Source organism: Xylocopa sonorina, chromosome 8 (genome assembly GCF_050948175.1).
Source record: "Xylocopa sonorina isolate GNS202 chromosome 8, iyXylSono1_principal, whole genome shotgun sequence".
Lineage (NCBI taxonomy): Eukaryota > Metazoa > Arthropoda > Insecta > Hymenoptera > Apidae > Xylocopa > Xylocopa sonorina.
The window spans coordinates 9,568,311-9,589,365 of record NC_135200.1 but is presented as its reverse complement, the minus strand read 5'-3'; the positions used below and the strand labels follow the sequence as shown (position 1 = coordinate 9,589,365).

The following is a 21,055-nucleotide window of genomic DNA, read 5'->3' as shown; positions in this document are numbered from 1 at the left end:
CCTGAAAATTAGCCAACACGCTCATTATTCGAATTGTAGCAGAGGCACACGATCAAGCCAGACGAACTGGTAAAAGAAGAAATGAAAACGTAAGTTTCCTCGCGTCCAAAGAGTTTGCGAAGTGTCACGAACAGTTCCAATAGCGGAACGCAACTCTTAATTTTACCAGAAGCAAACTACCTAAAGTAATTTATGGTACTTTCCAGTGCAAGGGATGAACCCCGTGTTCAACTATTTCACGCACGTGGCGTGGCTCAGACGCGCTGACTTCTGTCAGCTACGTATATATACATCCACACACTATTAAATCTTTGTTCACAGTACACTCATTCAATTATCTGTCGCAGCAATTGCTATGAACTCGGATACGTGTCTAATTACGTACTGCAGCTTCAGTGACTCTTCGTAGGAAGGAATCGAGAAGAACGAGGACATGATCAAATCAGGATTGTTGGTTCATCAACTATATCTTTACGCTATCGCATACCCTCAAGTGCAAACATTCAAAGAAGTTACAGGATTAGGAGCTGAATATCGATCACGATACAACGACTATAGCAATAGCTAGATTAAATTACCTTGACTTTTAATTGGCTCCGTTTTGAAATCTTGTAAATCCAACAAAATGAAACGCTGGAGCGTCGACACATGACATTGTCGATTTTCTTTTCCGGTCTACCACTACCGCCATAACCTATAACCGCGTCTATTCCACCTCCACCGTCCCGGTGTCCCCGTGTTGTCACGAAGAGGAACTCAGTTACGCGCCACGGGGTTGAGAAGACGGACGCGTTCTCTGGACGTGCACTGATCACGATCAACCGAATTTCTGTTCAATTAATTCGGGAATTTCGGGAGTACGTAGGCACGCGATTCGCGTCGATCGTCGATCGATTTGTGACTACCGTGGATGAAAGCGCGCGGTGCCATTGATTGACGTTGATTGGTCCAGCGAAGGATCCGCGTCACCCTGATTGGTTATCGAACGAAATCGAATCGGCGTTACCTCGATTGTTCGATTAATTGAAGTGAACGGGGATCATTGGAGCAATTGGAATTTTAAATTCGAATATTCGAATATTCGAATCTGAACGAGATGTACACTTGCACGAGTATTTAGTTTCGTGTCAATCAAATTGAAGGGATGTGTTTGTTTCTCAATTAAATGAAATATGTCAAGGATATTTCGGTTGGAATACCACGATGGTTTTAATGATGTTCGGCAAGTGATATGCTAAGCTTCTATAAATAAAGATAGGCGTAAAAGCTTGGAATAGAGTGTAAGCATGCACGATGATATTAAAATACGATCAGATCTATAACTATTTACGATGACATTCATTTCTTTTGACTTTATCCTAGACATCCCCATTTCTTAATTCTTGGAATCTTCTCTACAATATAGTCGAACTCGAGCCATTAAAAACACATTTCTGATCGAAGGTGAAAACAGGAATGCCAAGAAACCGAGGATAATTTACAGCGAACGTGTTCGCAAACAACGTTTGTATAAACTTCAGTACCTTAAAGGGAATATCGAGGAAAGCTCTTACCTAGCAGTTTCCCTGTCAGCTGCACCGAACTCCCTCATAAAACAATCGTACCACGCGAAACTTCGGAATTGCGTCGCATGGTAACCGTAATCGAAATCGTCGACGCTAATCGCTGCATCGTTAACGTTCATCTTTCTCAAAGATACCTTGATCGTGTACCGTTGTGAAATTAAAACATCAATCCGTTTCTTTCCTCGAAGGCGAACAGTTTGGCGAACACTGCGACACTGCACTGGCACTATTGCAACGTGCATCGAACGAAAGTATCGCGGATCGAAGATCAAAGGAGCAGCGCGTTGGCGATCTTGCAGTTGTAAATCGAGTTTCATAAATAAATATAAAACGTGGAATGGAAAATCGCACCAAAGCGTCTCGATAGAAAATGGATTAAATGGAAAAGAAACACAAGACTGATTAACTACCAAAGAATAATGTTGCGAGGAGGCTGATCGAGTGAACTGTTTTACTCTCTGATTTCGGACAAAGTCAGACGAGGAGTTGCTGACTTTCGTGGCGGAGGATGGGGATAATTGGAAAATCGATAAAACCAGCCACAGGAACCGCTCAGTGGCGAAGACTGAAGGGACACTTTTGGGACTTGTGATGTTAGAACCGCCGTCGCGATCCCGATAAACGCGGAAAACGTGGTCAAAGCCACGCTTATCGCTGGCAGAGAGGAGCATCGCCTCTGACGAACATGCGCCGGAAAGTTGCTGCTCGTAACAAGCCTCGCAAGTGCGCGACCGAAACGTGGCTGGACTCGAAACGTCCACTCGACGAACCCGAGCACTCGCCATCCGTGAATTCCAGTCATCCTGTTTCTCAATGGACGATTCGTCTCTTCCTTGCGGAACGTGGTTACTGGAGGGTGCCGTGAATCATTTGGAACCGCTATTGCTGGCGCAGACACAATCGCGACGACTAGGCGAAGTGTAACGAGAATTCAAGGCTCGTTGAGCACGCCATCCAGCTCTCTGCACCTGTACATAACATAATCTCCATTCGAAAATCGTGGATCACGGGTACATTCCATCACGATCGTAAATCAGCGAATATTCAAACGGTATCGGAAGATGATCGCATAGAAGGAGCCAGCTGAGCGGAGGCGAATCTTGCCGCGTGCAAAGTGGAATAAATATAGTTAACCGTCGGTGCACGTACCGCGGGAATAAGCGACCATGCTTCCTTCTTCCGGTCTATCCGTACGTGCCGGTGTCTTTCTGTTAAAATGATCGATTAGCATTAGCTTCGAGCCGTGACAGGGTCATTAAACGATAGTTAAACGATCTCCATCCCACCTGCACACGAAGTTTCTCCATACAGGAAGGAAACAGAACATGTTGACGACCTAATCTACCTTCTAGTCCCGTTGGCATGCGATCAGAGATTCACGTGTCTCCAGCGTAGGGAACGAGCGATCATTTAGGCTCCGTGGATCACACAGGGGAACCAGTCAGTCTATCGAGCTCGCGTGACCTTGTCGCATTATGGAAATTCATCGTAAAGAAATTAAGGGGATCCATTAAAAAAAAAAAAAAAAAAAGAAACGGTGAAAGAAGCGTCAGTCACGCGACGCGTAGCGTTCTCCGTTTGGGTGATCCTTGCGGCCACTCTTCGAGGAGTGGAAAACTGATCGATCGTTGGCTTGATAACGCAGACGATGATCTCTCTGTCGAGCAACTTCACCGATCCCTACGCAAGTGCTACGCGAGTGTGTCATAGTGCGTGATAATCGCGAGAGAGTGGCGGACGATTTCGTTCGGGGTATCAGCGGGTAATCGTGATGGAATTTCCATCAAACGGCAGCGAGCTGGCCGACAACCTGACCGTGACAGCCGTGAACGCGTCGAACCACTCGCAGCTGAATCTGCCGTACACCGTCTGCGAGATTCTGGTGGCGGTTTGCGCGATATTCGGCAACGGTCTGGTGATCATCGTCTTCAGCAAGGAGAGAAAGCTCCGTCGTCGAACTAATTATTACATCATCTCGTTGGCCACCGCCGATTTGTTGGTGGGGCTGTTCGCGATACCGTTCGCGATCCTGGCGAGCATCGGTTTGCCAACGAACTTGCACGCCTGCCTGTTTACCGTCTCCGTGTTGGTGGTCCTCTGCACGATCAGCATTTTTTGCCTGGTGGCGGTCTCCGTGGATCGTTACTGGGCGATACTACATCCCATGGGATACTCGCGCACCGTACGCACCAAGACTGCCATTGGTAAGCGAACGAGGGGACGAGATTCAGGAGGATCTCTTCGTTTCTATACGATTTTGGGATTCGTTTGATTTGTCAGGGAATTCTTATTATTCCAGAGGTGTCATATTTGTCTGACTAGATCAGTGTATTTCCAAAGTGGTCTTGTATCGACCTGAGGCAGTTGATTTTGGACTAGATGGTGCATCGATTGAATTGATCTTCGATAATTGTCCAATAATATCCACTCTGGGTTGGAATTATCGAGGAGCAAAGAGGTGGACTGTTCGCGTTCCCAGAATGGCCGATTTAATCGTGGACTTCGAAATTCTTAAACGGGGATTACTTCTTAAGCAACCTCGGAAGTTCCACGAGTTTATAAGTTCCGTAATTTAAGTTAGATAGATGGATATGCTGCGTATAAGAGGCATGTGTAAAATTCGAAAGCGTTCCTGGAAGTATCGCATTAATCACGGAAGTAGTTGGGAAAATTTATACAGCGTCCACAAGAAGCATTTGGGAACTGAACAAATCGTATTCGTATTACAAAAAAATTAATTAACCTCGTTAAATTTCTCAGAGGGCTGTCGCAATTTTAGCTGCGCGTTACATGGAAACCGTACAAGGTCCGCGTAGCTTATTTTAACCAAAACCTATCGATACAATTCGAGTTTGTAGCACTGAACGAGGAGAGAGCAGGTTCCATTTAACTAGTTTCTAATGAGAGTAAAGTTATTAAGATCGATAAACGGAAGAAAACGAGAGCGGCGTCGAAGGACAGGGCAGCGTGCAAGTAGTACGAGTCGATAATATCGCGGTCCCGGAAAATGTTCGAGGAATCGAGCGCAGGTTTCGCGTAATTGTTATCTGCGTCGTTGTCATTGTGCAATCCGATGATCCAATTAAAATCGCTTCTTCCTGGAACCGTCCTGCGTGCCGCGCGTAACCGTTTTAATCGAGCTGCGATAAAACAACACCAGGACGGGCCACGTAATTATGATTTGCGCAATTGTTTGCGCGAAAGCACCTGTTACTCGATTCTCCACGGATCTCGAACGCCGTTTCCCATCGACGCGTCGAACGTTTCGTTTTATTTCAAACCCAGCAACGATTCGCACGTTCGATCGCGACCAACAATTGGAATTCGAAGACGTTTCTGCGCTCGCGTCACATTTTTCCGAACAGATCGTTATTATTAAATGCATTCAGATGCGTGTTATTCTCTAATAAGGAAAAACAGAATTTCCACGTGTCTCTCCAGCCACTGCAGTAAATTACGCTACGTCTTCTTCGACGATAGAATTGTTTTTTATGCTATACACTCTCGCGCGTACAACGAAATTAATTATTTCGCAAAAATTGCTTCGTCCAGAATGTTCGAGCGCGAGTTTAATTTATTTCGAACTAAATGCCACCTTCCAGGAAATGCTGTTCGACAGAATGATTCTAACTGGAAGCCATTAGACTCCCCTCAAAGTCGTCTATTATGCACCTTGAATGCAGTTAAATTTTGCAATATCGTAGTTCCTCCGCGTGCTAGGCGAGCGTGGTGATAAGGGATGTCTATCACGTTCTGGTGCATTAGAATACGGGGCATCAACTGGCCACGGAACTGATTAGGCGACATTGTCCTGACGGATTACGAGTGGGTATTGTTGCACACCAATTCCAGCCTCGGTCAGTCGCGACGTTACGCGATACGCGTAAGGGCAATCTTTCGTCGTAAATTGAAACGTTCTCGCCCCTGCCTTCTTCCCTTTAAACAGTCCTCGGCTTATTTCCCCGTAAGATTGCATCGATCAGATTCAATGGAATGCAGTTGAGACGGCAACAGGTGGTGCGTACTCTCGTCCCATGGGACATCTTAATAAAGTGTACGGAGAGACGTGGATTTTTAGATGTTTCTGCGAAACTTCATTTTTTAGTCGGCCATCCGTTTCGAGACGGTTGATAAATTTAACCGTCCGCCTAGCTATTCCCAGTGGGCATAAATTTACTTTTAATCAGGTTGTGTAACTGCCTTTACATAATTTTAAATACCGACTCATAATGAGAGGAGTGATCTCGTCGATTTTTCTTCCCTTCAAGGTTTTGTGTATATCTTCTCGGACAGCAATCTTCTGAATGAATCTGCATAAAATTTTATTTATGCCTCTACCGCGTCGTTATGTTACTGAGCCTATTCCCATCCTCGTACGTTGCTAGATGATGTTAACGTACAACATACAGTATATACTGTACTGTATAAATTACGTTCGATATATCCATTCGTTCGATTTCCCAGAAGACTTTCTTTTCTCCTTGCGAGTGGTGAAACTGATGGAAATCGCGTCTTTCTGAGAGATGCCTACGCGAGGAAACAGGGAAACCCGTAGACGTTGCACGAAGCACAGGAATTCCTTTGAAACGATCAGAAAATTTCTATTATACGTCGGAGCGTAAGAGACGGCGTTAAAATTGAACGATCGACGCCAACGTTGATCGAGAAGCGTTGTTGGAGCTAAGTTTTAGCCGAAGGCGACGCCTACTTTGAATGTGGAGTCGGGAAAAAAGACGAATATCCAAGGTGAATGTGTCTCGGGTAACTCCACTATGATTAATTTAAGCGTTTCGCCTGTTTATGAGGCGAGTGATTTTAATTACGACCCAGCTGACTGATACCATCTCTCAACTGGGTGAAAAAGGTGCGTTTATTGCCGTGCTCTCCCAATCGATAACGTTCACGTGTTCCTCTATCATCGGCTCCTTTGACCGACTTTTCAGCCCGTTCCTCTGCAACCTTCATAAACTGTTCGATTTTTGTCCAAAGTATCTTCTTTGCTCGGGTTTTTCCTCCTTTCACGAACGAGGAAACATTACCGTCGTCTTCTACTGTGGATATGAACTTGACCTTGAAATAACCTTGCCAGATTCGTTTTATACTGTCTTCCGTTCTATCGTTTGTTACTGGCCTTGCTCTTGTTCTAATTTTGCGATCATGCTTGGTATAGTCCCATGGTCCGCTTCCCACGCGTTTACAAGTACATGTAACAGAGTACTGCCTCAAATTTGTCGGTCCTTGCTCGAAATACCAGGTTAACAATGTTAAGCGTGGAATATCCGTGTGTCCAGATGTTCAGATTCCATGGGTTCCTTGGGGATCTCGAATATCAACAGCTCTTGGTTTATCATGATTGCGCAACATGGCTGCACAACATCCACGAGTGGCGGTGTGGCAGGTACGCTGGCTTGGGCAGCTGGCTTAATTCCTCATGGTCGATGGATCGCATGTTGAAACACTCTCCTTTGGTTCTAGGCGCGTCTGAGAGACACTTCCCTTTTAGTCGCCTTCTACGACACGCAGGGATTACGTTGGGTCTATTCTACCCCCGAACCCACAGGGAGGATTATTATTACTATTAGTAGTATTACTGGACTATTATAATTGTATGTCAATCTATTATACATTGAGGCAGTTAATGTGCATTTTATCTTTACATATTACAGTTTTTATAGTGAAGTGGAGTATAGTATGGTATTACAGTATAGTGGTTTTATAGGTTTCCCTTATTACCACCTGTTATTTTCACAGCGCTTTCTATTTCATCGAGAACGTTAGCAAGGGTAGTAAGAGATTATATCGCTGATACCGTCCGACTTAATATTTATTGTCCCATGTGAGTTGATTAAAGGCAATAAGTGGACACCGAACTAATTGAAAAGGTGGCCCCGTTCTTTCAGGTATAATTTGCGTGTGCTGGATCGCAGGCATGCTGGTCGGTTTCCTGCCGCTTTTAGGGTGGAACGCTGGCAAGAAGTCGAACGAGAAATGCATCTTCACCGAGGTGATGGACTACGATTACTTGGTCTTCCTCTACTTTGCCACGATCATCTTCCCCGCGCTCTTAATCGCAGCCTTCTACACCCATATATACCGAGTGGTCGTAAAACAGGTCAGTCGCTTTTCCTCTAAATAAACTGGAGCGACGTATAAGCGTGCGTGTGTTTGCGCCGATTTACAATATGCAAACACGACGATGAATTAAAGATCGCGTCCTGTTTGCTTGCCGCGAAAATTTCGCGTTTTTAATCAACTAAATCCACTGTAACGCTTGACGCGCGTATCGATCTTACGTTTAATCGTTCATCGGTTACCGATGAATTCTTTAATCGCTCATGCAAAAATGTATAGATACGCTTTTACAGTTGATGGTTTTACTGTCGGCGTAGATTTAAAATCAAACAAAATTTCTCGATGATAACACAGCTACGACGTGGAAAATGAATGGTTCCGATGGCTCCTACGTAATCTCTACAGAATTCCATATACGTGCGAGCTAGTGTGGGAATGCATTATTCATTCCTTTGCCACTATTTTATCGAAGATCACTTAGGATGTTCCATGCGGTGAATTCTGATGGGAAGGATGAGAGGGTGGAAAAGTGGAAGCTGTTTTTCCCGATCCAGATACATTATTTATCGCTATATTGAATTTGATATTGTTGCAGTTGCAACAAATCGTGACGATGAACCCAGGTCGCCGCGCCGGAGGCCAAACAACAGGGACGATGTTGCGTTTGCTTGGCGCCGCTAGAAAACGGGAGGTGAAGGCCACGCAAAATCTCTCTAGGATCGTGATCTTCTTTATCATTTGCTGGTTCCCCCTGTACACCATTAACTGCGTGATGGCGTTCTGTCCGAGGTGCAGGGTGAACGATTTCCTGATGAACTTCTGCATCATTCTGTCGCACTTGAACTCGGCTGGTAACCCGTTGCTCTACGCCTACCACCTGAAGGACTTCCGCGCGGCGCTGAAGAACTTCATGTGGAGGCTTTTATTCCCCCACAGCGACGTGAAATCGAGTATGATCAGCGTAATTCAAGACCGTGGCTCGTTGGCTGGGTCTCAGAGGCAATTACAGAGGCAAGTGGGTGGACCGCAAACTGCGAGGGGTCAAAGGTCGAACTTACTACGCCAGGTATCATCGAAGGATTCTTGTAAGATTATTGAGAATACACTCGATCTTATCGATTGGAATTTCGTTACAGGTAACCGACATAAGATCGAAGGCATCGTTCGCGGTAGCCCATAATGTCTCGATACGAGAGAAAGAAGTAGAAAACGCGTCCAGTTCCTCGCCAAGCGACAAACAGGAAGTCGACAACACGAGTCCAAGCAGTAACGAACTCCATCGAAACGGAAACGACAACTTCGAAAGTCGCAGGATCGATTCGAGATCGTCATCTCGCATCACTTCGATGGAATTGCAGATCTACAAACCCTTAATGCCACTTCTCCCGGCGGAAATGGATCATGTCGAGGAAACACCGCCAGCGTCTATATTTGTAATCGAAGTGGACGTGAATCATGTCGATTCTGTTCACGAGAATATGGACGAGGAACTGGCAGAGAGCAAAGATAAAGGTTGACGATGAATCTTCGAAATTACCTCTTTAATCCTCGGTCTAGAGTGGTCAAAATTGATTGACACTCGATTTAATTTCACTTGTAAATCGGTACATGTCAATTCTCGCTATCAGTAATAAGTAATTGTTAATTATGATGGTGTGTGGTAGTTATTGTTTACCATGAACAAATCACTGAATCGCGGAATGCGATGTACTGTATTAGTATTGTAATTCGATGTACGATATTCTGAGACCCGCTGTTAATACTCGACGCGAAGTGCGAACAATTAAGTTTCACACGTTGCAGTTTTCTTGACTGAATAAATATGGAGATTGCATTTTACGTTTAATGGATAATTTCTCGTGCGAACAATTGTTTTTTCGTTGAAGAAGGCGCAAGTGTACAATACCTTAAACGATAATAGTAAAATAATCAGTAATAACCAAAGACATTTCTTACGAATAAACGATGTAACTTTAGACATCGAGAACTTAATGTTCTCTTTTACAGACAGTGAATAACATTATTTCGAAACTGGAATGTACACCTCTTCAAAATAATGTATTCATTGCCAATGACGATTAGGAGACGAATTTATTCTATGAGGATGTATGTGTAACATATCTGTAACATATCTATAACAAGAAACGACGATCTCATACAGATTATGTTTGATGCGTACGCAATTTGTGTGAAAATTTAGTTTTCGATTTAGATTTTACTTGTGACGTGAACGTGTGTCTTAAAGAATGTCTAAGAAAAGTAAATGCGAGTATCAAACAAAAAAAATCATTGTAAACGAGTAAACTAATATCTTCATTTAAAGAGAATCAGTCTAAGACGATCTATATTTTAATGTTCATTCCATACTCTGTAACACTATTCGTCAGTCGAAATAAATGTCATAAAAAAGGTCGTCCATATATCAACCGAGATGCAGTATTTTCTAGTAACCTAACACTATCCAGACTTTACCATGTCACACTGTCTTCTAAGAATCAACATTTCTATTCACAAATAATACTTATCTATCACCAAATCTCTAATCAAATATTACTTAAACTCGCAGAATCCTCGTCGCGAACTATTTAAATTCAATTGTAAACGAGATTCGACATATCGAATTAAAGTCGCGTGTATCGAGCCTGCGCGATGTACGCGTTCGAAGTTGGGTTGGTCAGCAACAGGTAGCGTTTTAAACATAGCAGCCATCGCAAGGTTTCCCGCCAAAACCAGTCTCACCGTTTCATCGGATGTGATCGCAAGTGTTCTGCGAAAGATGTTGAAATTCCTGTACTAAAATTTATTTAACGTGAAAAGATTAAGTATCAAACGATGGATCCAAGCGAAGTAGAGTTTCTTGGTGAGAAAGAATTGGTCACTATCGTGCCGAATTTCAATTTCGACACGATCCACTTGATCTCAGGCTCCGTGGGCCCGTTTCGTGCAGGCCTTCCTGTCAAAGTTCCGATTTGGTTGGCAGTGAATCTGAAACAGCAACAGAAGTGCCGTATTGTTAATCAAGAATGGATGGACGCGGACAGTTTGAACGAAGCAAAGGAAGAAGAAAAATTATCGAAGTAAGTATGCGTGTTTCTTCTTGTACGTTTCCGATCGATAACAAAATTTGTGTACGTATTTGTTTCAGATTGTTCACAAAAATGCCTAGTAATCATTACATAGACGAAGCGCAGCTTTTATTAAGTATTGCAAGCGATGATATACCCAACGCCGATACGATAAGAACAGCAGTAAAGGTAACTTATGTTTATATTCTTTTATATTAGTTAGCTTTTTCGAATTATTCAGTTGGTCATTCCTGATTTGCATTCTCGAATTGCAAAAATTCTTTAGTGTAGAGCCTAATAACAAAATACAAGAAAATAATCGTTAATCGAACGTGAACAATTTGCGTTGATATATAATTTATAAGTATAAATCAGTACATATGAAAATACGAACGAGAGCGATGGTTTAGTCTCACGAACACTCGCGTGTTACGCAGCCATTTAATAGAAAATGGCTCCATCTAGTATTACCATTATTCACCGAGTGGTTGCACAAATTCATTTTTAGGATATATGGGATATAAGAATGTCGAAACTTCGCACGTCGATTGATTCGTTTGTGAAAAGCGAAGGACTGCATGCAAAATTGGATCATCTGACCGCTATGGAAATCAACAGCGTTCGTCCGTTACTGCCGCACGCTCTCGATCAAATGCTGAGGATTCAGAGTGTACGTATGCTCCGTGAAAGATGTATCTTGTTTCTCTGCGATTTATTAAGTAAATGTTATTTTTCTTCAGGCTGGGAAGGTGACACAATCTCAGCATCCGGAGAATACACAATGAACATCGGATCGTCTTATTATAGCCGTTTTCACCTGTAAATATGCATGTATATATATTTATGAAATATTTATAATGTATCATCGCTGATCTCATATCCATTTTGATGGCGATTTAAAAAAAATATATATATGGCTTTCACAACTGTCTGTCAACACTCAATATGTTAAACATCTGGTAAGATCTGATTGTTTTAATTTGTACGGAAACATAGTTTTCCCGTTCACAAATGTCATCCTACGCCTATAATTAAAAAAATTCCCGTATGAACATATAACAGGCACCCCAGAACGTGGTATTACCACAGTGTTTTTACTGTGGGAAAGTCGTGTTGTCGGGGCAATGTACAATATATGAAATGCGATATAATAGTTTTATTACCTTACAGTTAGATCACGCATTACATACAGTCACTAGCATCTCAATCACAATTTCTCATTATCACTAACGTGTAGTAAACTCGTATTTACATCGGTAGATCTGTCCTTTCGACAAATTAATCTTCATAACTCGTTCAGCGCTTGGAATCATTTTTTCACAATATTTACATCCCTTAAGCTTATAGTACACAGTCCTTTAATAATCTTTGATTTGAATTCTTAAAGGTAAATCTCGTTTCAGCACACTTAACGTTATCCTAAGTATAATTGACGAGTGGAAATAATCGATCTGCTTTAATCTCAAGTTGTAATCCCAACGTGACGTTAAGCATGTAAATCGAAGTGTCCGTTGTACGCTATAGAGAATATGGAGACATATGTTACAAATACAAACGATGAAACTAACTCAGAACTGTGGCAGCGCGATGAACCTAATGCTATAAATGAAAATTTTAACAATTGTACAAGTTTCAAATAATTAAGGAGTCGCCTGCACGAGTGACCGATTCACCATTTCTTCGAAAGACCTAAAAATTGTATACGTAGCTACATTCTGACTCAGTTTCACTCCAGTATAACGCCAGTGCAACGACGTAAGTACCACGTGCCCTGTATGTAAAGTACTTCGCCCTATCACACTAAAGTATACAATTAATAAATATCAAGTACCATTTACTCGTTTACTGGACCGAAGTTACGTGTAAAAATAAGAAATGCATATGAACCACATCGACACGCGCGCTTGCGTCTGTGGCGCGTGAAACGATATCGAGCGCGTTACATGAACGATAGTATGTTGGATTACTTATGATACCACGCATCGAAAGTTTCGATTCGACCCATTTAGACGGCCACGATTTTGCTCGGGTCAACCTTCACCCGGATGAACATGGTGTTGTCTTTGACGAAGTGCCGTTTCTTCACCATTTCGTGGGAGACGAATCGGGGGAAACCAAACCCGAGGGAGTCGGGCTCGCGACTTGGCCTTTGGAAATTTTTCCATGTTGGATCCGGTATGAAGCTTTCCACGATGTTACACGCCTTCTCCGCGACCACCGTCTGGTCGAATATAGTGAAGGATACGCTGTGAGAGAATGGCCATCGCAACAGGGCGTCATACTCGCCGGGAAGGATCTTTATGTATATCGAAATGTGACTTCCCTCGCCGGTTCCATTTCCGTTCAGGAAAACTGACGCCTAAAATAATTACCATTTATCAATATAAATATACGCAATAAAAATCCTTAAATAGTTAGGCGTTATTAAAGCAGTATTTGATCACCGATGAAACGTAAGTGTGTTAAGTCCATGCGTCTTGTAGCAATTTTAAATTCATCAAATAAACTGATTCACTTTATAAACAGTTTTGACAGAATGATACATTGTAACATAGTGTATAAATACATAACAACAGAGTTCTCGAAACGAATTCACTTTCTTAGTTCGTTACATCCCGCTCACGTATATGTTTAATATATAGTCTTCAACCGTGAAACGAATGGAAAGTGTAGTTTTATTTCTTTCAAATGTTTACATACAGTTGTATCTTTCCATCAGATTGTAATGTGGTTAGCAAATACCTTGTTTAGAAATATATGTTTAAAAAGTTACATGATAACATCGCTTGATACATCGCATTAATATTAATTATTATAAGTAATGTAAATAACAAAATGTGTGCAATTTTCTTTATTACTAGCCACCATTCACGGAATTAAAGCCAGAGACAACTTCAAGAGAACTGATTCAGTATTAATATTACGATTGCTGCTCACCTGTAGCTTGTAACCATATTGACTAGTGTAGAAAGGGGGACTAACGAGTTCCATTCCTTCCTTGGCCTTCGCCTCGGACATTTTAGCACTGTAATCAGTGATCTTCCATATAAGCGTGCCCGTGTAATTTAACGACAATTTGCTAATGGCGGATTTCAGACTGGTTATCTGATGCTGCTGTTTCGTTACAACGCTACACATCAAACTCAAGTGCATCTTGGCGGATTCCTCCAAATGTTTGTCCAACGAAAATCTATTTCCCTGCAATGCAAATCGAACGTCAGACCGACTTCAAACTGACACAGTCAAAGCATTCTCGACAGATGAGATGCTATTGTCGATGATGTTTGTAACTAGGACAATAAATGACTATACCTTGAAACGACACCCGGCATCCTTGAAGGTACAAGATAAAAGGTGCGTGGTGCAGTGGTCTTTCAAGTGAACTTCGAGATCCTCCCTTGGCAGAACGGCAGTTTCGCAGCGATGCGGACAGGCGACTGGAAAACGACCGCACTTCGCGTGATGGGCGCCGAGTGTGTCAAAAACGAACTCTTTGTTGCAGTAACGACAGGCCACAAGCCTCTTCGCGCACTCGCCTAACTTGTGCTGGCTTAGATGCCTCCTTTGCACCTTCATGCCGCATTTGTTCTCGCAGTAGAGCGGCTCGTAGCCACACGTCCCTGTGTGCTTCTGTACAAACAAAATAGGAACATTAATATATATTAAGCTCAACATCTTACGAGGTGGGAAAATTTTACAGGAAGCTTCTTAGATATTTATTCGTTTTAAATATTAAATTTCATTCAAGTTTAAACGTGGAAACGAAGAAAGAGACAATAGATAATGAATGGTAGAATAATAGCATGGAAGATACCAAAAGTAAGTGGATTAAGTCGAAGCGGAAAATGAGAGGAATAATCGCAATATATATCACTCTTCCCATTAATTTACTAGTTTCTTCAACACTTTCATCGCATCGAAATAAAAAGTAACAATATACAAGAACGTCCCGTGCGGACAGTTTGTTTGAGATGCTCGCGCGAGCATTCTTTCTGCGGGACCATGAATATGCGTGCACGCGGGAAGAAAAAGGTAAAAGAATTCGAGAGAAGTTTCGCTTGAATTCGTTGCGATGCTTTCGCTTCCATCCGTTTCCCACTATGGCGCAGTTAACGGGGCTGGCACTCGATCGCGATTCGTTTAATTAATGCAACGCCTGTTACCTCGAGCGTGTGACCGGTGAATTCTTTGGCACAGTAGTCGCAGCGTGCTCGCCGCTGGGCGCAAGTGTACTTCAAATGGTCCTCCATAAGCACACGCGGAATCATCGCGCCGCACTTATTGCTGCAGGGGACCGCGTCGTGCTTGCAGGTATTCAGGTGAGCCTAAACAAAACGTTATGAGACTTTACATAGGTGTTGCTTGAACGGTAACTGGGTAGCGTTCACTCTCCTGCTTTCCACTCGGGAAAAAATTACAACAAAGACATTGCAAAGTTAACTCTTCAACTAATCATGCCTTTGTAACGGCACAACGGACAAGTGATTTTTTTTAACGATGGAATTTTTCAAATACATACTGTTTTCAAGAAAAATTATGAACAATGACGTTTTGCAGCAACTATTTTTAAGTCGCGACTCGTTCGAAGCTCTTTTAGGCTTTGATATGTTAATGGCAGTAAGGAGAGTCGATAATTGTTCTTATAATTGACCGGAAGGTCGGCACAAGTTATCCGTAAGCCGTGTGGGAGTTAACCGTCCCGGGACCAGTTCAACGACCTATCAACGCAAGGTCGTGCAAGATCAGAAATGCACAATGAAACGATCTTTAAACCGTACTTTTACTATTTAAAAAAGCTGACTAATCTCTTTATAAATGTATAAATTATTTTTTTAAATTTCCAACATCCTTCTATGGACCATTTTTTTAATAGGTGTTAAATTTTAAACAGAAATGTCCTATCAATAAATATAGAAAATAAGGGCGATGTTACCTTTAATTTACGAAGTTCGTCGGACCACTTGCAACCGTCCTTGTGATGTATGCAATACACAATGGAGCCCATTATTGCCTTTTCTGCCTCCAGGTCCTGGAAATTCTGCAACGCACAAAGAAACCAACGATCTTTATCGGCTCTTTTCTCCTGTCCATCGCAAACATCCACCGAACGATCCGTTCCGTCCATTCCACTCGAAAACACACGCTCTGTAGGCGAATTATTTCAGCCCAACGAAGAGGACCAACGGATCGATCCGCGGAATTTTACAAAAAACCATGGAATTTTTGCAGTCTGCAGTAACTGGACTGATTTTTATGTAAACTGTTAGTCTTGCAGACATTACCATACTCATACATTCTAATACTATTTTCAGATTACGAAAGACGATATTCAAGGAATAGCGAGTGGATCCAATTGTCCTCGAACATCGAGAACTCGAACAAGATTCCAAAGCTGTTTAGCAATGGCGTGCGATGACATTTGTTGATAAGGAAACTGTTTCCATCGCGATTATAAAGGAATACCAAAAAGTGATTAATTACTCCAACTTTAGAAAATACAAGGGAAGCGACGGTTCCACGGGTTCCATGGTGTGCACGCCACTGCTATTTAGCTTCCATCGAAGCCACGGCCGAGTGGAACTGGGCCTCTCAGGACGTGGGTAGCGATTAATTGGGTAACAGGTAGCCGTTACCAGGCGGCCCTGTCCATGGGACCGGAGTGTGCAACCGCGGCTCCGCTCATGCCCAATAAAACAGCCCGTTTGGCATTCCAGCTAGCGACATGTGAAATATGGTAATCAATTTTCAGCGACGCGACCGTACGCCGACTGGCTTTGAACTTATGTTTCGTCTTGACGGGGATCCTCGTCGAAGTCGCGGCATCCTTTCTGTGAATTCTCTCTTTGAAGATGGTCTAGGATCGGTCGATGATAAAATGAGATGAAGATTGAGATAATGGATTCCGTTTGGTTCGGAGGACTTTGGTAATTGTTGCGCTCGTTAGGAAGAATAGTTCGAAATTCTCGTGTCTGTGGATGCGTGGAGGAAGGAACGTATCGATACTTATATCGATTCGAATGTGAAGTTATTCGTACAGAATTTTTTGTGGAGAAAGAGAGAGTATCAAGTGCAGTGCGCAGCAATTTTCATAGTTTAATAAATGATCTTGAAATGTAGGTAATTGAATTGCTGTCAGGTGATGTTTATCCCCCTCCACCGGGCATGGAATTAATTGTTTTAGAAACGCAGAAACAGGAAGCTCGCAGCACAGCCTGGACTACTTTTCTAAAACTAGTTTTATTAAATTCGCGATTCTACTCCGCGAAGCGTAAAACTCGGAACCCGTTTCACTCTAACGCCACGCACAAGGCTGCGAAGTACGTAACGCATTGCAAATAAAGAATTAGCACTACAAATTCTACGGGACGAGCTGTTTGCTCTAGATAACACGCTAGTTTCATTTATAAACACCGCGAATCACATTTTCGAACTATGCGCGACAAGATAACCGATGTCGCGGGCATCTGAATCGTTTTTAACTACGATTCGAACCGATACAGTAGAAGCGTCTAAAACGCGCGGAGAACGTTAGAAACGAGGAATAGTCGGAGGAACGATATAAATCGATTAGCTAATCCTTTATTATCATGTGGCTGCTGGTAATTTCTCATCGACGATTCCTACGGTGCCGCTTAAATGATAGACTCCGTTGGTAAATACACGCTTCCATTGTTTGTATGCTAAATGGGAGCCCATTAGCGTGGAAACGATTCCATCGATGGTACTCATCGACTGGAATGGCTACTGTTATGTTTGCGTTTTATTAATCGGGCAATTTAGGTCCCTGTTAAATGTAATTTCATTCCATCTGATGGAGTTAATTTCAATAATAATTGGACCACTAATTTTTATGATATCGGTATCTAATTTTCTTTTACTTTCAGATTACCGTTCATTTTCTTCAGTTCGTACGTCAATAGTTGATATGACATGGCTGTTTGCTGACGAGTTCTGCTAACTATTCCTTGTTTGAACTTAGATTTTTGCGAAACTGGTACTTTTTCGTGGACATTAGATACCTATAAATAGAATGGGTAATACGTAGTATGTACATTGTACAGTGGAAAATTTATTTCCTACGTGAAACAGTCCAGTGAGCTTTTTCCTTTGCGCAATTCTACTTCTTTGTAGAGTACAATACGATTACATTTTTCCACCTGTAAAATCACCTTTTGTTTCGTGATTATCTTTAAATTCAACGCTGAATTATCTTCGACCAAACAAAAGTGAAAAGCTAGAAACGATGTTCTTTTGCAAAGAGTGCGATAATATTGCATTTATCGCCTGGTTTATCTCATCGAAACAATCGTTCATCATGTCGAGATTAACGCAAGCTAAAATCGCGTCCACAGCTGAACCAAAACGAGAACTAGGTTGGAACCAGTGAATCCACGGACGATAAACCAACAGGGAACGCGCGTTCGAAGTGGACGTGCAATAAAACGGGCGTGGAAGTAAAGCGGGGAAACAAACGATGGCTGTTGCGCGTAACAACGTCTAATAAATCTAAATCCGTCCGTGGAAGACACGGGTGGAACACGATGGGAGACAGGGGGGCCCCCGTTCCCGATCCTTTTAGAATTTTCATGGCACGCTCCCGGTTCCAGGAAGAACATCGACTGCGGCGGTCGTCGAAGAACTCCGTGACGGTTTTCGGAAATAGCGAGGTTCAATAATAACCCTGATGCAGGAGGTGAACCCGCACTGGGAGAGCAACCATGCGGGAGGCGAGAGAACCAGAATAAATTTAACCCGTTATGGCGTGCGTGGAAATAATTCGAATTGGTGCCTTTGCCAGACGATGGGGTTACGTACGGAAAACGGCTGGTTTTCTTTACCTCTCCGAGTATGATGATACTGTATTATTTTTCATTCACAGGATATACAAAGAATTTCCATAACTATTACTTTTGTAGTTATATAAGAGTAGTATTATGAAAATTAATATCCTTAAACTTCTGTTCGGCTTTTGGTAGTGGAGTTGCGACAGGGTAGAAGTCTGTTCATTCATTATGGCAGTAGGTCGACTGGACTTAATTTATTATGCAGTGAATGGCTGTTCTCAAGAGATTTGATCTCAGAAACAGAGTCATTTTGGTAGGGAACCCTCTAATTATTTCGACTAAACCAGTTGAAGCACTTCTATTAGCCCTGAAACGACGGGGCGTGGTCGAAGACAGGTCCTATCCCACTCATCATCCACTTAAAGCTGTGCTTCTGCGACCTACCTTCAATCGCTTGTTCAACTCTTAACACCTTTAAACAGGCAAATAGGTTTTAACTTCCATTGAACAAAATAAAAATTGGAAATTATCAGACGTAATTCATTAGACGCGAGGTATCTAAGAAGTCAGGAAATTTATAACTTCCCAAAAAGCAATTCGTGACTCGCTGGTCGATTCAAGCGTTTCGATGCAGACACACCCGGTAGAGGAGGCGACGTCTGGAGGTGCCTGCGAGTTGAAACCTGCACGACCGGCAAGGTCGAGGAACCTAACGCAACCAGCCACCGACGGCGCGATATAAACACCGCCGGGAAAGGAAGAGATAGACCTACCTCTTCAGTTTCGCGATTGCGAGAAAAAGGACGAGCACGATGGAATAAGAACACCGGCCGCGCCGCGAATACCGGGAATAAAAATACACTTAGACTGGTCGCGGTGGTCGAGCCTTCGTTTCTCGTTTCGCTTCTCCCCTCTTTGTGTCATGGCTTTTTGTCATCGACCATTATCTTTTTTTTTTTTGCAATTCTGTGGAAATGAAGTGTACCTATTACATCTCTGGATTTCTGTTAATAAAAATTCCTGTTTACCCACTTTTACTTGAACAAGATGAAAGGGTCTTGTACATAGTGGGGCGATGAATTTAAATAAAGACGAATAAATTGTCTGCGGTGACAGTGAACTTGGCGGACCACGCTTAATTAGCGCGACGATGATTCTGTGGAACGGCTGGATGAATTGGCGAAGCATGTGTCATTAAGGAAAGCTCTCGAGGAACAATCGAAAGGAAGACGGGCGACGAATTAATTGAAACAAAGAGCAGCCAATTAAGTCGCGACGAGCAGCTATCTCGCGTTGCGCAAGTTCCATAATACGGTTCAAATGAAACGATGCTTTCTCTTAGGAAACTATGTAATACAATGGCTACGGAAGATTGTGTTATCGAATGCATCGGATACGTGAGATAAAGCGGCGACGCGTATCCGATTCGCGTACACTGTTTTCAACTATCGAATTAAAATATTCGAGTTTAAACATTCAACTTCAAGCATAAGTGAAATTGTTTGAAATTCTGAGATTCAACATTTTAAATTCAAATGTTGAAGTTAACATATTTAAATTCCAACATTCAAATTTTGTGTAAATTCAAATTCAAATATTTAAATTCGGGTGTTCTACGCAACGTGTTCGAATTCGAAATTTAAACCATATGTCAGGCTGTTAACCCTCGATATGCAAGTATCATTGATTCTCTATTCGTACGAAACAGTGGCATTTCTCAAAGTATCGATCTATCATCTGGACCAGATAACCCTGCAATCGTCTCAACCCTCGTGGAACAAAATCTACGATAATTCCATCAACCTATCAGTCCGCATACAATTTCAGTTTTCTCTTCTTTTCAAGCAGCAAATGCAATTCCTTCACCAGTAACGAATATAGGCGAATACAAATGGATCGAACCGTTTGTCTGGCGTCCCTCATTCCGAGAAACATTATACAAGTCTGAACCGTCGAATTAGAATACCGACATGGAGCATCGCGAGGCTGACATCATGCGTACTCTTTCTCCATGGTGCTGTTACAGCGGTTACAAGTCGTCGTGACGTCACGGCGAAATAACGGACACGATCTCCGCGTACGTTCCACTTATTCTCGAGGACGAGGATCATCTCCGCGTTATGCGGCCCCGCAGGAATTTTCTAACCCAACGTGCCGCACAAAAATTCCTTATAGATCCGAAGAAACGATACACGACTATCCAAAAGTGACAAGCCAGGGCAAACCGACTTGGATTTATTTGGGGGGTCAAGGGTAGGCATCTATACCCAAATATGCGGTTCCAATATCCTAATTTTTGTCAAATTCTTACTATGTACTTGAACGTTGTTATTATCAGCAATTTTTCACTTAAAAAAATGTCGTTTTTCAACGACTTCATAGATAAGTAAGTGGAGGTGGGTCTAGAGATGTAGGTTTATAAGAAAATGTTTTGAACCTTGGTGAAAAAATGATATTGGCGGATTCGACGCGTCGGTTGGGAAGTCAGTATTTTAATGAAACGGAAAGCAGTCTGACGAGAGTGTCCGGTATTCGAAAAATCCACCGGCGATATTAGCGATGCACGAAC

General features: G+C 42.5%; 3 protein-coding genes across 5 annotated transcripts in view; 2 read left to right on the top strand and 1 right to left on the bottom strand.

Moving 5' to 3' along the window:
- The first annotated feature begins 3,335 nt into the window (after positions 1–3,335).
- LOC143425887 (adenosine receptor A2b) lies at positions 3,336–9,154 on the top strand. Its single transcript, XM_076898941.1, has 4 exons — positions 3,336–3,769; positions 7,466–7,677; positions 8,233–8,703; positions 8,774–9,154. Exons 1-4 carry the CDS (start codon positions 3,337–3,339, stop codon positions 9,152–9,154), a joined length of 1,497 nt encoding a protein of 498 aa, XP_076755056.1. The 5' UTR covers position 3,336.
- A 1,237-nt stretch (positions 9,155–10,391) lies between these two features.
- Psf2 (DNA replication complex GINS protein PSF2-like protein) lies at positions 10,392–11,580 on the top strand. The gene is made up of 4 exons (XM_076900027.1): positions 10,392–10,714; positions 10,783–10,891; positions 11,211–11,372; positions 11,443–11,580. Exons 1-4 carry the CDS (start codon positions 10,470–10,472, stop codon positions 11,485–11,487), a joined length of 561 nt encoding a protein of 186 aa, XP_076756142.1. The 5' UTR covers positions 10,392–10,469; the 3' UTR covers positions 11,488–11,580.
- Positions 11,581–12,375: 795 nt separating this feature from the next.
- Positions 12,376–21,055, bottom strand: part of Traf4 (TNF receptor associated factor 4) — a 30,795-nt gene continuing 22,115 nt past the window's right edge. For all 3 annotated transcript variants that reach the window (XM_076900021.1, XM_076900019.1, XM_076900018.1), the window contains 5 exons: positions 15,636–15,740; positions 14,866–15,027; positions 14,015–14,332; positions 13,640–13,900; positions 12,376–13,061 (listed from right to left, as the gene is read on the bottom strand). In XM_076900021.1, coding sequence (XP_076756136.1) covers positions 12,708–13,061; positions 13,640–13,900; positions 14,015–14,332; positions 14,866–15,027; positions 15,636–15,707 — 1,167 coding nt within the window. In that variant the 5' untranslated portion in view covers positions 15,708–15,740 and the 3' untranslated portion in view covers positions 12,376–12,707. The remainder of the gene's footprint in view (positions 13,062–13,639; positions 13,901–14,014; positions 14,333–14,865; positions 15,028–15,635; positions 15,741–21,055) is intronic.

Coding starts and splice junctions, on each gene's coding strand:
- Psf2 (XM_076900027.1), top strand. CDS start 10,470: ATGGATCCAAGCGAAGTAGAGTTTCTTGGTGAGAAAGAATTGGTCACT. Junction 10,715..10,782: donor GAAGAAGAAAAATTATCGAA/GTAAGTATGCGT, acceptor TATTTGTTTCAG/ATTGTTCACAAAAATGCCTA. Junction 11,373..11,442: donor AAATGCTGAGGATTCAGAGT/GTACGTATGCTC, acceptor ATTTTTCTTCAG/GCTGGGAAGGTGACACAATC.
- LOC143425887 (XM_076898941.1), top strand. CDS start 3,337: ATGGAATTTCCATCAAACGGCAGCGAGCTGGCCGACAACCTGACCGTG. Junction 7,678..8,232: donor ACCGAGTGGTCGTAAAACAG/GTCAGTCGCTTT, acceptor ATATTGTTGCAG/TTGCAACAAATCGTGACGAT. Junction 8,704..8,773: donor GGTCGAACTTACTACGCCAG/GTATCATCGAAG, acceptor ATTTCGTTACAG/GTAACCGACATAAGATCGAA.